Source organism: Conger conger, chromosome 3 (genome assembly GCF_963514075.1).
Source record: "Conger conger chromosome 3, fConCon1.1, whole genome shotgun sequence".
NCBI classification, from domain to species: domain Eukaryota; kingdom Metazoa; phylum Chordata; class Actinopteri; order Anguilliformes; family Congridae; genus Conger; species Conger conger.
In genome coordinates this window covers 8487378-8503731 of record NC_083762.1, presented here as the reverse complement: position 1 = coordinate 8503731, position 16354 = coordinate 8487378, and the positions used below count along the sequence as shown (strand labels likewise).

General features: G+C 41.9%; 1 protein-coding gene across 1 annotated transcript; it reads left to right on the top strand.

The window, feature by feature from the left end:
* The first annotated feature begins 640 nt into the window (after positions 1 to 640).
* LOC133123301 (cullin-4B) lies at positions 641 to 14759 on the top strand. The gene is made up of 21 exons (XM_061233649.1): positions 641 to 920; positions 1021 to 1289; positions 1797 to 1912; positions 2398 to 2501; positions 3059 to 3128; positions 3513 to 3586; positions 3825 to 3987; positions 5955 to 6044; positions 6675 to 6757; positions 7078 to 7145; positions 7362 to 7480; positions 10633 to 10825; positions 11503 to 11607; positions 12025 to 12135; positions 12303 to 12388; positions 12760 to 12867; positions 13146 to 13259; positions 13356 to 13461; positions 13874 to 14046; positions 14215 to 14367; positions 14524 to 14759. Exons 2-21 carry the CDS (start codon positions 1127 to 1129, stop codon positions 14617 to 14619), a joined length of 2295 nt encoding a protein of 764 aa, XP_061089633.1. The 5' UTR covers positions 641 to 920; positions 1021 to 1126; the 3' UTR covers positions 14620 to 14759.
* The last annotated feature ends 1595 nt before the right edge of the window (positions 14760 to 16354 follow it).

The following is a 16354-nucleotide window of genomic DNA, read 5'->3' as shown; positions in this document are numbered from 1 at the left end:
GTTTCTAGAGGACCAAAATAACTTCAGATGGAAAACATCCACAGAACATCTCTTGCTAACTGCTAGCTAGCTAACGGTAGAGGTAAGTCAAGAATAGACAAATGTAATGTGCTTTTAGGCATGACGTACCAGGCAAACACGGGCAGTTATTAAGAAAAGTTAATTTACGCCGATAAATCAGTTAAATATTTGGTTATTTAGAAATGTTCATAAAATACGTGTGTTGAAATTTCAGAGAACTTCAAGTTTGAAGTTTGGCACGGCGCCATCTCGCGGCAAAATTATAAAATGGTCAAAGAATCATTAATATTTGGAAAGTATCTAGACTACGTAGCTACCTTGCTAATAGCACATAAAGTAGCTAACTTTAGCTTGGAAGCTATCTGTTTGCTAGTCAGCTATTACTTTTGCTGCATTTACGCATGGAGCCAAGTACTTCCGGTGGGTCAATTTGTCATATTTCAAAGTTAAACTTGTATTGGGGCTTTTCACAATAGGTCCATTACTTTTTCTAATTCATATTTAATACAGAACTTCAATGGGATAAACGTTATGTATTGTTGCTTGTTAACTGAAATATGATCTCACCATTTTGGGAGAATGCGTGAGTGTGCAAGAGGAAGCAGTAACCAGCCATCTTTCTTCTGCCAATAACAAGAAAGAGAGGGGTCTAAGTGGAGCAGTAGTTTCCATATAATACATGTTTCCAACTAAAAAGAGACGTAGCAGATCATTTTTAAATTTCTGGAAGCAAGGTTCTAGAAAGTACAGTGCTTTAACGGCCTATTTAGAGACTCTTAGGGTTAGCAAATAGACTGCCTGTTTGAAATTATAATTTCTTTTTTTCATGTTTCCAACAGGTTTATCTTCCCCTAATCCCCTTCCGCCAACTCAGGAGGCTAGAACAGCAGCTTCTGATGGTAATAACGGCACGGGAAACATTTTAACATCCAAGAAGAGAAAATTAAATAGCTCCGAGAGGGAAGACATTGATTCGATTTCTTCGCCTCCTTCTAAAAGCAATAGCCATTCTTCCTCGTCGCCCTCGGACTGTTCCACTTCTCATCACATCAAAAAGAAGTTGAGATTCGAGGACTCGGTAGATTTCATTGGACTGGATGTGAAAATGGCTGAGGAGTCTGCATCATGTTCAAACAAGACTAAAAACGCACTTCTGGCTGGTGGTATCGGGCATCATGCAAATGGACTGACGAAGACCACCGGTTCTACTACCTTTTCCAACAGCAAACCTGGAGCCGCCAAGAAATTAGTTATCAAGAATTTCAAAGGTAGCTAGCAAGCCAGCGATCTGATTTGCTTGGTATTGTCTTTTATTATCAAACGCATGACTGTGGTTCTGTACGAATGTTACCTGTCGATACCTAAAGAGCTACGCATTTAGTATTTCGCTGTGTTGTTGCATTGTTTTAATATCGCGATCCATGTTAATTGCATTATTTTATTGTGAGCTAGTTATCGGCCTATATTACCTGGTATTTCGGAATGACAGTACTGTCAAAAATACTTATGCGAAGTGACCTCGAACGAAACTTGTGTTGTGGATTCTACTGTCGTCGCAAGTTTGTCTTTTCCTCACTTCTCATTTCTGTATGATTATAAAGGAACCTTTTAAAGGCCAGCATGCAAGTACATTTGTGTTTTCAAGGAAGTGTAAGGAGTCCGACCGGGTCAAACATTTCTTGAAATGCCTTTTTTCGAAAACCCCCTTGTTCTGCTACAGTGTCAGTGGCCTTTTTGTTGACAAGGCCCTAACTATCCTATCCTTTTGATTGCAGAAAAACCAAAATTGCCAGAAAACTACACGGATGAAACCTGGCAGAAACTAAAGGAGGCTGTGGAGGCTATTCAGAACAGCACTTCTATCAAGTACAATCTTGAAGAGCTCTACCAGGTAGGATAGGGGCACTTCACCATTCCCCAGTGGCACCTCAATTTCCTTTTGGTGGTGATTACAGCCCTACCGTCTCTGCTCTCTCTCCCTTACAAGTCCACCTCATTAACCTTTCTGTCCCCACAGTGAGGTCTTGATGAAATGTGTACTTTGTATTTGTGGTTTTATAACTTTGGCGTTCTTGTGTAAACCATTAACATTTTGCATGGCTGGGAAAAAAGGGGTGGGGCGGCATGGCATTCTGCTGTTATGGTCATCTTCACAGCCAACTGTGTAATAATGGGTTCCTTCATGTGTGGTAGAATAGGGGAAAACATTGGAGTTTTTTTCAGTAATTTAGAATACCGAGTGTACTCCAGTGTAGTGTGTCTGTAATCGATTTGGAAATGTACTGTGCTGTGTTTTAATCACATGCAATGTGTGTGTACCATACAGTAGTCTAACTCATGATTTCATTAATACTGTTTATTTTCTCACTATTTCAGGCAGTTGAGAATCTCTGTTCCCATAAAATATCTGCAAAGCTCTATAAGCAGCTACGGATGGTGTGTGAAGACCACATAAAAGCACAAATTCATCAGTTCAGGGAATATCCTTATGCGTTTTGGGAAGATGGTGTTAAAAATGCTCATGCAGCTGTGAAGCAGTGTTTATGAAAGCTGTTTGCTCAAATTGGGAGAATTATATTTTCCCACAGACCTTCACAATGATGCGTTATGTGCATGTCAAGCTGTATTGTTATGACTGCACAGAAGGATTCAATCAATAGAACCTCCACGTAATACGTTTTATAATGCAGATATTGCAGTTGAGTATATTAAAAAAATATATTATTTGTATGTATATTAAATGTATTGATGAAGGACTTATGTCATACAGGCTAAAGTGTCTTTTCAAAAGTTGTTTGAGAACCTGAGATTTGTGGAGAGAAACTATTAATCGACATAGTTAAGTCTTTACCAGGTCACTTGAACTAACAGTGAATTTACAAGTTTAAAATACAAACATTCATCATTCTGAGGTGACTTTGGACAGAGTTTCCGATTACCCGATCATGACTTTATTTTCATCTAAAAATGGTGTTGACAGAAGATTTACTATTGAGAATAGATTCTGCTGCTTTACTTTCTTTAACTCCTCCTTCACGGATGCTCTGGACAGTGTTCTGTTCCTGAAGAAGATAGACAAGTGTTGGCAAGATCACTGCAGACAAATGGTATGAGCATTTTTCTGAATACAGTTTCTGTAATTTTAAACAACTTCAGGAATTAACTATAAAATGCACAGCATTGTTTTTTTTGTTTTGTTTTGTAAGGTTGCAATAATTTAGCCATCAGTTAATAATAGCCGTCACAGTGCTTAATTGTCTTGTATACAACTATTGGCACATAGGTCTAATGTATGTTCTTTTTATATCTTGATTTTAAGTAAACTAATTTATTTATTTTGCAATAATTTAGCCATCACTTTATAATAGCCGTCATACTGCTGAATTGTCTTGTATACAACTATTGGCACATAGGTCTAATGTATGTTCTTTTTATTTCTTGATTTTAACTAAACTAATTATATTTATTTCTTCTTGTTTTTGTTGTAACAGATCATGATTAGAAGTATTTTTTTGTTTCTGGATCGAACATACGTTTTGCAAAACTCAATGCTGCCATCAATTTGGTAAGTACTAATGCTGATATCCATTTTACCTTGAGTGTGAATGCAGGATATTCCAAGACCTTTTTTATCTGCGGTAGTAAACCTAAGCTATCTCACCATCCCATTGAGGAATTCAGTGAAAGTGAGCTCCAGTTTAACGCTGTAATAAATATTCATCCACTGTTCGGTGGAACCCTTCGGCTTGCCACCTCGGCGATGTCTTGTCAACCAGTGTTTAACGTGGCTGCCCTGTTTCCAGGGACATGGGGCTGGAGTTGTTCAGGTTCTACATAATCAGTGACCAAAAGGTCCAGTGCAAGACAATCGATGGCATCCTGCTGCTGATCGAGAGGGAGCGAAGTGGGGAGGCCATTGACCGAAGTCTTCTGCGCAGTCTGCTGAGCATGCTCTCCGATCTACAGGTGAGGCCTGGGTTTAGTGAGGGGGCGGCCCGTAACATAGCGGTTAAGGTCGCAAGGTCGGTGGTTCGATCCCCGGTGTAGCCACAATAAGATCCGCACAGCCGTTGGGCCCTTGAGCAAGACCCTGAACCCTGCATTGCTCCAGGGGAGGATTGTCTCCTGCTTACAGGTGAGGCCTGGGTTTAGTAAGGGGGCGGCCTGTAGCGTAGCGGTTAAGGTGCATGACTGGGACCCACAAGGTTGCTGGTTCGATCTCCGGTGTGGCCACGATAAGATCCGCACAGCCGTTGGGCCCTTGAGCAAGGCCCTTAACCCTGCACTGCTCCAGGGGAGGATTGTCTCCTGCTTGCAGGTGAGGCCTGGGTTTAGTAAGAAGTGTATTTGCTAATGTCTCTAGCCATTTTGTCATCAGGAATTTCAGCAACTTGGAAGACTGAAATGTATAATAGGTACGATTTTTGTGTTAAAACATTGTTACACGACCATTGTAAATCCCTTCCTATCGTTGAAAAAGGCTCACTGACATGTTGACTCACCCTCTGCCTGTGTTCATAGTCCTTAAATTCGGGTTTCAAAATATACAGTTGAAGGCTCGACACTCAGTTGATGTACCAAAACATTGTATAAATGTACAAGAATTCAAGCTCATTGGGTGAAAATCAGATCTAATTGCCACAGCCAAAGGCGGTTCAACATCAGCATGTTTACAGAGAAAGGGGAGGGATAAACAATGTTGTGGTTTGAAGGTGTTTGTTGCTGCTACTTCTCTCTTGACTGAAATTACTTATTGTACCTTTAATAGAAGAAAGCACTTTAATTGCTTTTATAATTTTTTTTCCCCCCCATTACATCTCCCAAGAACTGAAATTATTTACAGAGGTGATTTTTTGAGGCAGATTGTTTGCATGCATATCAGAGGCCCTTTTCATGCACTTTGGCACATCTCCAAAGTTCAGTTCGTACAGCAATACTATTTCTCCAGAGGTTTGTTTTCTGTTCGCAAATGTAGCCAAGACCTGAGAAACGGATATTTATGGGGCTCATTCAGTTTAAGGCTCGAAGCTGTGGTGCAGGGATGTGCCCCACATTTTCAGACCAGACCATGGCAGTGCCAACCGTGGTCCATTAGGCAATGCACACCCAGGCTGTGGGAGGGTTTGGTCCATGTTTCATTGCCCTCTGGCAACCCCCTCCGCCACACCTCCTCCGCATATGAAAAGGCTTCCTCCGACTCCACTCTGTACAAGCTTAGCTGTAGTCTATGGTTTGTCCACACTCGCACTGAAGCGGCAGTGGGGTTCGCGCAAATAAAAAAAATAAAAAAAGGATGTTTCGGTTTAAACGGGAAAGGGAACAGCACTGTACAGGCTGCTTAGGAGTTACTTGAAGTGATTTTTGTTGCTTTAGGCCAGATTGTCAGGAACTTCTCTTTATATTACGGTATCTGAAATGACATCAGAAACCTCAGAAATTGAACGGTTCCTTTAAATTAAGAGGTGCACAAAGAATACATTTTACCAATATATTTGTCCAGTTGAATTTACTTTTTTTCAAACGTAGCACTAAGACCCGTGACTTGATTTCCCTCAAAAATTGTTAATGAATGATGGGGCGGCCTGTAGCGTAGTGGTTAAGGTAAATGACTGGGACACGCAAGGTCGGTGGTTCTAATCCCGGGGGTTGCCACAATAAGATCTGCACAGCCGTTGGGCCCTTGAGCAAGGCCCTTAACACAGCATTGCTCCAGGGGGCGATTGTCTCCTGCTTGGTGTAATCAACTGTACGTCGCTCTGGATAAGAGCGTCTGCCAAATGCCAATAATGTAATGTAATGATGTCTTGCTGAGCGTTAAGAGCGTACACACATGAAGCCAGGTCGGTTAGATTTGGTGATTATGTACTGGCTCTGGGTGTGCAGTTTTCCTTTAAAGATGGCTGCTGAATCCGGCTTTCTCCCACTCCTGACAGATTTATCAGGACTCGTTCGAGCAGCGCTTCTTGGAGGAGACGAACCGCCTGTACGCTGCAGAGGGACAGAGGCTGATGCAGGAGAGAGAGGTGATTTATTCCCCATCCGGGAAAGCGGCTGAATATCACCGCAGAGCACATATCTCTCTGCTCTCTGCTTTACCCCAGTTTCACAGACACAGATTAAGCCTAGTCCTAGACAAATTCTGTTTTGAACGGAGATTCTCCATAGAAAAACTCAATTTAGTTTTAGGACAAAGCTTAATCTGTGTCAACCAGCCCATAGTGTGCCGAAACAATTGTGCACAAATTAAGCCCCCCCCCCACATTCTTCCTCTCAGTCTATTCTGACTGCTGTAGTCTGATCAGTTGTAAGGTACACTAGTACTCTGCTTATAAAATGTTTGTGTTCACATTAACCCTTTAAGTCCCAACATTATACCTTTTCCACCAATCAAAATGACTGATATACTATTGTTTTGAGCCCCTATTAAAACCCTACTAAATATACCGAAGCCAAAACCCCTTGGGATTTGGGTGGAGCCTCTCGGTCTTGTGACTGAAACGGTTATTACTGACTGCTCACATGAATCCCTTTTTCCCTGCTGATATTTTATGAGATGAGTGAAAATGATCGTTTCAGTCAAGCCAGACTTTCAGGACCCCTGTCCTTTTCCTTTCTTCCTAATTTTAATTCCTAATGTATTATTTTTTTCCCAGGTTCCTGAGTACCTCCATCATGTTAATAAACGTTTGGAAGAAGAAGCAGATCGAGTCATCACATACTTGGACCAGAGCACGCAGTAAGGGTGGTTGATCTCTATGTCAGTGATACTCAATCTTACCCAGAAAGGGCTGGTGTGATTGCAGGCTTTTGTTCCAACCATGCAGTTATGCACCTGATTCTACTAATCAAGGATCTTAGCACAGACTCAAATGGCTGATTAGTGCAATCAGGTGTGTAAATGCTTGGTTGGAACAAAAGCCTGCACCCAAACCAGCCCTTTATGGGTAAGCTTGTGTATCCCTCCTCTATATTGTATGTCTTTGTGCCTCATTGAGATTACGCATTGTATTCCCCATCCGAACTGATTAGAATATAATCTGTCTCCCCAACTTGTAGAAAACCTCTCATTGCTACTGTGGAAAAGCAACTGCTTGGTGAACATCTGACTGCGACGCTCCAGAAAGGTATGCCCAAAAGGAGAACTGTGCCTGAATCCTGACCCAGAAGCTGGATATTACAGTGCTGTTGGCTGTGGTGCTTCTGCTTGAATTAGTCAAAGTTTTAACTATGTAGTGTAGACTGACAAGGGGCACTAATCAAGAAAATCCATCTCTTTTTAGGGGGGAAGGACGGTGTTTAAGGGAAACCCTCACCCCATTGTCTTTTGAAATTGTCCTCAGGTTTAAATCATCTGCTGGACGGTAACCGTATCCAGGACCTCTCTCTGCTGTACCAGCTCTTCAGCAGGGTCCGGGGGGGTGTGCAGGCACTCCTACAGCACTGGATTGAGTACATCAAGGTAGGCAGGGTTACGCTCCAAAATCACTGTCATTTTTACACTGCATATCCACGATCAACAGTCGATAAATGTTAATTTGTTATTTGTCAATTGAGAGGTAAATTACGCAAACCGTTCATTATAAGCATGGCGGCATGGATGGTGCAGTGGGTAGCACTGCCGCCTCTCAGCAAGGAGGTCCTGGGTTCGAATCCCCGTCGGCCGGGGCCTCTCTGTGTGGAGTTTGCATGTTCTCCCCGTGTCTGCGTGGGTTTCCTCCGGGTACTCTGGTTTCCTCCCACAGTCCAAAGACATGCAGGTTAGGCTGATTGGATAAATTGCCCATAGGTATGAGAGTGTGAGTGAATGGTGTGTGTGCCCTGCGATGGACTGGCGACCTGTCCAGGGTGTATTCCTGCCTTTCGCCTACTGTATGCTGGGATGGGCTCCAGCCCCCCTGCGGGTTCAGATAATGGATGGATGGATGGTTAATTATAAGCATTTGTGTGCTGTGGAGACATTTTTGACGGGTGCATTGCCCTGTCCTACTTCAGCTAAGCCCTGTAGATGGCAGCAGAGTTTAAAAGGGAAGTGGATGGAAGTTGTTTTGTATTTTGGCTCCTGGGTTGAGCCGAGTGCGGGCGTCATGTGTCACTACGGGAGCCATGGTGTAATTTAATCTCAGGGAAAATCAATTTGGGATGGTGCAATTTAAAATATACCAAATTGCATCATTCTGTAACCTGTGCCATTTAGGCCTAATGCAGGAAGTCCCGTTCCCCATCTATGTCTTTAAAATGTACTTCATTAAATGTACTACAGTGTGCCTGTCTTTCCCCTCTTTAGATGGATAGATGGATTACATTTATGTTGCGCTTTTCTAGACACTCAAAGCAATTACAGTGTTCAGTGTTGTGGCACCTCAACTGCCACCAATGTGTTGCACCTACCTGGGTGATGCACAGCTGCCATTTTGCACCAGTACGCGCTCCACACACCAGCTTAGGTGGTGAGGGAGAGTTTTGTTTTTTTTGTTTTTTCCCAATTGAATCGGGGATGATTAGGTGCCAAGTTGAGAGCCAGGGTTTGCCCCTTAACCCAAATTATTTTAGCCACCTTGGTGTGCTACAAATTCAATGGACCATTGAAGTTCATTAGAGGCGTTGAAATAAACGATTTATACTTTTATTATGGTACCGTAGCATTACAATGAAACTGAAAGGCAGATAAAGCAAAAAAAAAATAAAAAAAAGAACATAAGCTCATGTCTGAAATGCTGTTGGAAGGTCAAGTGGCTTGATGATATGATGATGTCAGGAGAAAGTCGACTCGCACTGAGGTGATGACAGTGTTGTCCTGGGTGTCATTCTAGAATATCCCATAAATGCTTGGAAGTGCAACGCAGGCTCCGTGGAAGGGGTCAGTCTTCCGTTCTGCAGAAGCCTTTTAAAACGCTATTATATTCCTATTATATTATGTTCACTTCCTGTACCCACCACGTGGAAATATAAGAAAAAAAAACTAACCATGTTGGGTGCATTCACATTATGTAGGCCTTTGGACTACTTGTTGAACAAATCCTTGGTGAGAAAAGATTGATTTCAGAGAAAAATGGGAGCGACACTGGCTTGGGCGGTAAGAGCAGTCATCTGGCAGTTGGAGGGTTGTCGGTTCGATCCTGCCCTCGGTAGGGATGTGTATCGTTAGGATTTTACTGATACCGATACCAATACCGATACTCCTTATCGGTGCCGGTATTTATCGATACTCTTATCGATACCACGGCGTGTAATTTAGTGTATAAAATAAAGACGTTACAAGATGGTAAAAGATTCAATCGTTTTTTATTACCACAAGGGGGGTAACACCAGCAACATCATTAAACAACTGACAGCACCTGCCTTTTAAGCCCTTAGCAAGTCAACATGTGCAGTGCGAGGTATGTCATACAGCCTTAGAGGTAACTCAATGTGATAATGCTTCAACAGAACAGAAGCTTAACTTAAAATTACAAATGCTTCTCAGAATAGATTAAATAAATAAAAAACCTAGGGAGATGACCAAAGCCCTTGCCTACATGTTCAACCCAACAGACACATACATGTAAACAGAACAGTGTAGGGGAGGCGCTTCTCCTGACGCATTTAGCCCTAACAGTTTTTGTTAAGGAAAAGCAACATATTTACTTTCTCTGGCAGCAGCCGAGATCGCTCTGGACAGAGTGACGTCACGCTATACACTCGGATAAAATGGCGCTGCGCATGTTTAAAAAAAAAAGGGTAATTTAATTACTTATTATTTTAATCCAGCTTTACTGGCAGTCTTAAACCTTTAAGGATGTATATATTGGGAATCAATCTTTATTCCAATTTAAATTATGCCAACTTAATCTAGTATTTCACTTCCCCTTTAATGATTCATACACTCACCGTGACTTGATGAAGAAGCAATGTCGGAGTCTGCCTGCACGGAGGGCGGCACGGTGTTGTTAGCGTCTGCCGGGTTGCTAACTTTAGATGCGTTGTTTAGGCAGTCAAACACGCCAAACTCCTTCAGCTTTATGCTATGGGTAGGTAGACTGCAAGTGTTTCATGATGTTGCTGGTGTTACCCTCCTTTGACGCAACTACTTTCTTTCATATATTGCATTGAGCCGAGGATTCATTGAGTTTGATGAAGTGAGCCCATACCTTGGAGCGCTTAGCTCTTACAGCCGACATATTGACTACTAGAGAAAACAACGGGGCGCTGCGTCATAACCTGTCGACGGCGGCAGTGTCATAATTACGCGACGGTTAGGTAGACTTAAAAAATACCGAAAACAGTATCGTTTGTCCAGAATCTTTAGCGGTACGCTGGTACCGACCAATTAGGTAACCGGTAACCGGTACCAAAAAATACCGGCTCTCGGTACACATCCCTAGCCCTCGGTTTGTCGAAGTGTCCCTGAGCCCTGACACCTAACCCCCAAATGCTCCTGATGAGCTGCTTGGTACCTTGCATGGCAGCCAATCGCCGTTGGTGTGTGAATGTGTGTATGAATGTGTGAATTAGAAGTGTCAATAGTGCAGCGCTTTGGATATAGGTTATATATATATATATATATATATATCTCAACCATTTAAAAATAGTCTAATAAATGTGGACTGTGTTGGGTGTGCTGACATTTCACAGGCCTTTGGAAGCACAATAGTCATCAATCCTGAAAAGGATAAAACCATGGTGCAAGAGCTGCTGGACTTCAAAGACAAGGTGGATCACATCATCGACATCTGTTTCCTCAAGAACGAGAAGTTTGTCAACGCCATGAAGGAGGCGTTTGAAACTTTCATCAACAAAAGGCCAAATAAACCTGCCGAGCTCATTGGCAAGTATTTCCACTTCAGCCGCACGCAATCACCCAGTCAGCAACGGCAAAGAAAGATTGTGATCTGCGATTGGCAGCTGTAACCTGTGTTCAACTACTAGGTGCTGCAGAGCCATTCAAATTCTCTTACGCACCCAGTTGTTCTACACAGCTTATAGCTACTGTACTAGTGAGTAGTATTGGATTAAATGTCAGTGGCATATCTTCCAATGCATACACAATTGTGTTTGTTGTGGTGACCAACTTTTAAGGGCCATTGTTTCATATTTTATTTGCAGTCATATTTCTGGGCAGTATTACATCTGTTTGGCAATCTGGGAAATGCAAAAAAAACGTAAAACTTAATTCCATGGCTTGCTTTGCCAATAGAACAGGCCATGATGAAATATTGAGAAATGTGGCTCAGGAAATATAGAGGAATCCCATGAATTCCACGTGTGGCGCCCATGAACATGGACCTTGCCTGTTCAAGTCAGGGGAAGGCAATTCACTTCCACTGATCAAGAGTCCAGAATGGCTGACAATGGCCTTCAAGTGGTCGTTCTGTTGCCATTGGTTTCTGCCAACCAACAGCCAGGTGCTCACGGGCTGTCAGAACACGTTACACCAGAATTAATTTAGCATAAAAAAAGGGAATGTAATGCTATTCTAAAAATATTTTTTCCGTTGTTTTGCAGCTAAATACGTGGATTCAAAGCTGAGGGCGGGAAACAAGGAGGCAACCGACGAGGAGCTGGAGAAGATGTTGGACAAAATCATGATCATTTTCAGATTCATTTATGGTGAGGTACTCGGGCTGTGTTGGCTTCCATGTTCGCTTGTTTGTCGTGTGTCACTGCTCACCCTGTTCACCGTATCTGACTGGGGTTTTGCCCTTTGGATCATTTATTCTGTTACCAGTGGCCCGTCACAGTGACTGATACCGTGTACTAAAGTCCGGATGTTTAATTGGTCCTTTCTTACTGTTGTCGTCATATCTAGGGAGTCGGTCTACCTGGAGGTAAACTGGTCTTTTAAAAGCTGCCTTCTGGTTCATCAATGCTATATCATACAAAAAATGACCTCTAGCTTTCTTAATATTCAATTTCCAAAGGCATGGTACAAGTTTCTATGCATGTGCCTGCAAGCTTCTTCCTCTCAAAAACATATAAGCTACTAACTATTGCTTTCATCTGTTTTGTCTTTTTTTTTACTAACAGGCAAAGATGTTTTTGAGGCCTTTTACAAGAAGGACCTGGCCAAGAGGCTGCTTGTTGGAAAGAGCGCTTCTGTCGATGCGGAGAAGTCCATGTTGTCCAAGCTGAAACACGGTTAGTGCCCACAGAGCTCGCGGTGAAGCAAAATAAGCCCACCATTTCCTGTGTTGAATAGTAAGTGGCACTGTGCATGCCTATGACCCTTCCCCTTGCTTGGACAGTTGGTTCATGAGCGATTCTATTGAGCACCGTAATGAATGGCCAACCTTGTCTTTGTTTAGAATGCGGGGCAGCCTTCACCAGCAAACTGGAAGGCATGTTCAAGGACATGGAGCTTTCTAAGGACATCATGGTTCAGTTTAAACAGGTAAGAAAAAGAAACCTTTGACAAAAAAAAAAAAAAAAGACATGTTTGTATTCATCCAGATAATGGATATTTGAGGATGTCAACAAGGAGGTCACCGCACATCAACCGATTTAAAAATAAATTAATACATTAAAGAAAAGGGCTTACTTTGTATCCAAGTGCTCCAGACTTACCCTCAGTCTTAAGAAATATTTGAGACTTGAATTCTTTAGGTTTAATGTATGTGGTAAATGTGACAAACCTGGCAAGACTGGCAAGATTACATTCATAGCCTCTTCAAATTTAGATAAATTTTGCTTTAACATTCACACCGCAATATTCAGAATACTGTATTTAGTTCCCTGATTAAAGTATATTTTCTCTCCCTTTAGTATATGCAATGTCAGAACATCCCTGGTAACATTGAGCTGACCGTTAATATCCTCACTATGGGTTACTGGCCAACCTACGTGCCTATGGAAGTTCATTTGCCTCCAGAGGTTAGTGCTTCATCAATAATTTAATTTCAAACTGCATTGCTTTTATGTATAGTAAATTGTACGTTGTGTAATTGTTGATATGAATTGTAATTTTATACATTGTTGTCCTGCTTGTCATGGCCAGGATTTTTAATCTCAATGAGACTTTTCCTGGTTAAATAAAGGATAAATAAAATAAATACAAAATAAATATAATGGACCACTTGGAACAGGTTTTGGTTTTTTTTTTTGGTTTTTTTGGGGGGGTTTTTTTAAATGCTGCTGTTTCTATTTTCCAGATGGTGAAACTGCAAGAGATTTTCAAAACATTTTATCTAGGAAAGCACAGTGGCAGGAAGCTCCAGTGGCAATCAACGTTAGGACACTGTGTGTTAAAAGCTGAGTTCAAGGAGGTAAGAGAACATATGAATCTATACATTACACTGGAAAAACAAGTTGCTTGAAAGTTGCACGTGTTTACCTTTTCGGTTTTGTTCGTTTCCCCACAGGGAAAAAAGGAGCTTCAAGTTTCACTGTTTCAGACACTTGTGCTACTCATGTTTAATGAAGGAGAGGAATTCAGCTTGGAGGACATTAAACTGGCTACCGGAATAGGTTTGTGTGTTTTCTGTTTAGCAAGAATGGGTAGAATGCTAATTTGGACAGTATTTCATTAATTAAAAAAATATTATAATAATAATCTCCACTTCCAGGCCCCATTCTTGTGATACCAGTGGATTTGTATGCAAACACAACCCTTTGTTTTATCTACAAGTAAAATGGCTGCCTTGGGAGTTTTCTAAGATATATTATATTGCGGATATTAAGTGATCTTTGGCCTGAACTTGAATGGAGGGGGCACGCTGGTGGTTTATAGCATACAGTAAAGTACTGCGTGACTGAGCATAAATTTGACGCAGCAAGTCCCTTTGCAGTTTCACACAAATGACTTAAAAAACAAACTGCAGATGTGACATTAGCTTGCGTTGTCGCGTCGGTGCGTTTGCATGACTGTGTTCCTGTGCAGAGGACGGCGAGCTTCGACGGACCCTGCAGTCGTTGGCCTGTGGGAAAGCTCGGGTCCTCTCCAAAACGCCCAAGAGCAAGGACGTGGAGGACGGGGACAAGTTCTCCTGCAACGACGACTTCAAGCACAAGCTCTTCCGGATAAAAATAAACCAGATCCAGATGAAGGAAACGGTAGAGTGGGGGGGGGGGGGGGGGGGAATGTGTACATGGGCACTCGAAACGCATGCGAAAGATCTCGCGTGCGCACACACAAAAATGAGCACGCATGAAGTACTGGCCTGCAAACACTCAAAAACATTCGCCAGAACTGACATTGCTCCATGTCGATGCCTTCTTCAGGTGGAAGAACAAGCCAGCACGACGGAACGAGTCTTCCAGGACCGACAGTACCAGATTGATGCAGCCATTGTCCGAATCATGAAAATGAGAAAGACACTTAGCCATAATCTCCTGGTGTCGGAGGTGTATAACCAGCTGAAATTCCCTGTCAAGGTGAGGGTGGCACACGTGCACATTCCGTTGGTTTGGAATAGTGTGAATTGGAAAGTGAAGTGGAACACTTTTGCGTAAACTTGAGTACGTTTCATTTTCAGCGGCGCTGCTGGTGCAAGTAGCCGAATTGACCTTCTCTTTCACTTCTCATTGCAGCCTGCTGATCTGAAGAAGAGAATAGAGTCACTTATCGACAGGGACTACATGGAGCGTGATAAGGAGAACCCCAATCAGTATAACTATGTGGCTTAGACATAGAACGGGGCTGTGCTTCTCCCAAGTACCCGGTCTCTTATCCCAAGCTCCAGTGGATGTCAGCATTATAGTGTCTAACCCAGCGACTGGCAACTGAATGGATGTGGCTCCCACAGAATGAGACTTTTTTGGGGAAGGTTGGGTGGTGGGGGGTGGGGGGGGTGGGGTAGCGGGGCAGGGATCAGTTTTCCTGTGGACTGCATGCCCATTAAAGAGAATATTGTCAGTTTTCAGATTGCTGGTCAGTGAAACAGGAGTACCGTGGACAAAACGACAAACCAAGCTTTTTTAAGGAAAGAAAACTATTTATTTTGAAACATAGATCTTTGTCCATTGTATGTTTATGGCAATCTGCTTCTTGTTTTTTTTTTTTTAAGTCACCTTTCTTTTAAATCACTGTATGCCCCATGCAAAAGATCTTTCTAACACTGCTCTTACTACATGTAAAAAGAAAAGAGAAAAGCATTCTAATAAACCTAAGTTCATCTGTTCTTCTTAGTAGTGTTTTAGAGACCTGTCGGATGAATGTTGACAGTAGGATTTCTTTTCAGATATTTCTGACTCTTGCACAACCTTTGAGGTCTGAAGATTAGAGACTGAAATTTAGTATCACATGACCAGGCCACTCACTTGTACTGGCAAAATAATGGGATCATTATTCAATAGGAAACTATTCATTTTGTGCCAAATGAGTGCATTTGTAGGATCTGTTTATGCTGCTAAGTTTTAGTTTTATGTTGCTCCTTTTTAATGTATGTTCTCCTCTATAGAAGTTCTTTTGGTAGAAAAATCTAAAATTTATGGTGATGACAAGTCACTTGCATCACAAACACAGTTTGTTGACCCTTCAGTTGTATGGAAAATGTGGACACCTTCCCCTTTTTGTTTCCCATGCCACTTATTCAGTGTTATTGGCTCATTGCAAATTATGCATATAAAAATGTTTGATAAATGGATAATTCCCCCGTGTGATTCCACACCAATTCAGGTGTCTGTAACGAGCACTGCGTCTGCAGATTTAGGATTATATGTCTGGTGTGTTTGTGTGGGACATTCTGTTGTTGAACTACTGTGTTTCTGTCTGAATACATCATAAGCATTTATTTTTATAGCCACATATTAAAGAGAGTGCAAATTTCTCCAGTTTTCCTATTATACATTTTGTATACCTGGAACGTTTTCTTTCGCCCTGTGATTTTTTTTTTCTTTCTTTCTTCGAAGCTGCAACCAAATTGGGTTTTCTGTTTTGTCAAAGATATTGTGCACTTATGCTCTGAAGGCTTTATGCTACGATGATTTCTGGAGCTTAATGTGGACAATCGTTTGGCGCTACGATTACATGTAACTTCTCTTGTAAAGCTGTACGATTCTCACAAGCAGTTTTCAAAATTACAAGAATGTCTGCTTGGTATATGTAATAAAGCAGAAGCAGATGTAAACATACCAGTTCATGGCTGTGAAAATGGCAAGTATTCTCAAATGGTCGTGGTGCTACAGGGAGAAATGCACACACAAAAATGTAGCCACGGAATATATCCTCATGTGATCCAACAATTATCCGAAAACCCCTTCTTGACGTTTTATTTTCTGTGACTTTAAATACAAAGCTCTCGGTTTTAGCCTGCTCAGCCAAACGTCTACGCTTTAAGGATATTTTACTGAGTCTGTGGCAACCTAGTTTCCTGACGATTCTGACACGTGGTGTCCTGTTAACCACTTATCTGATCAGAAA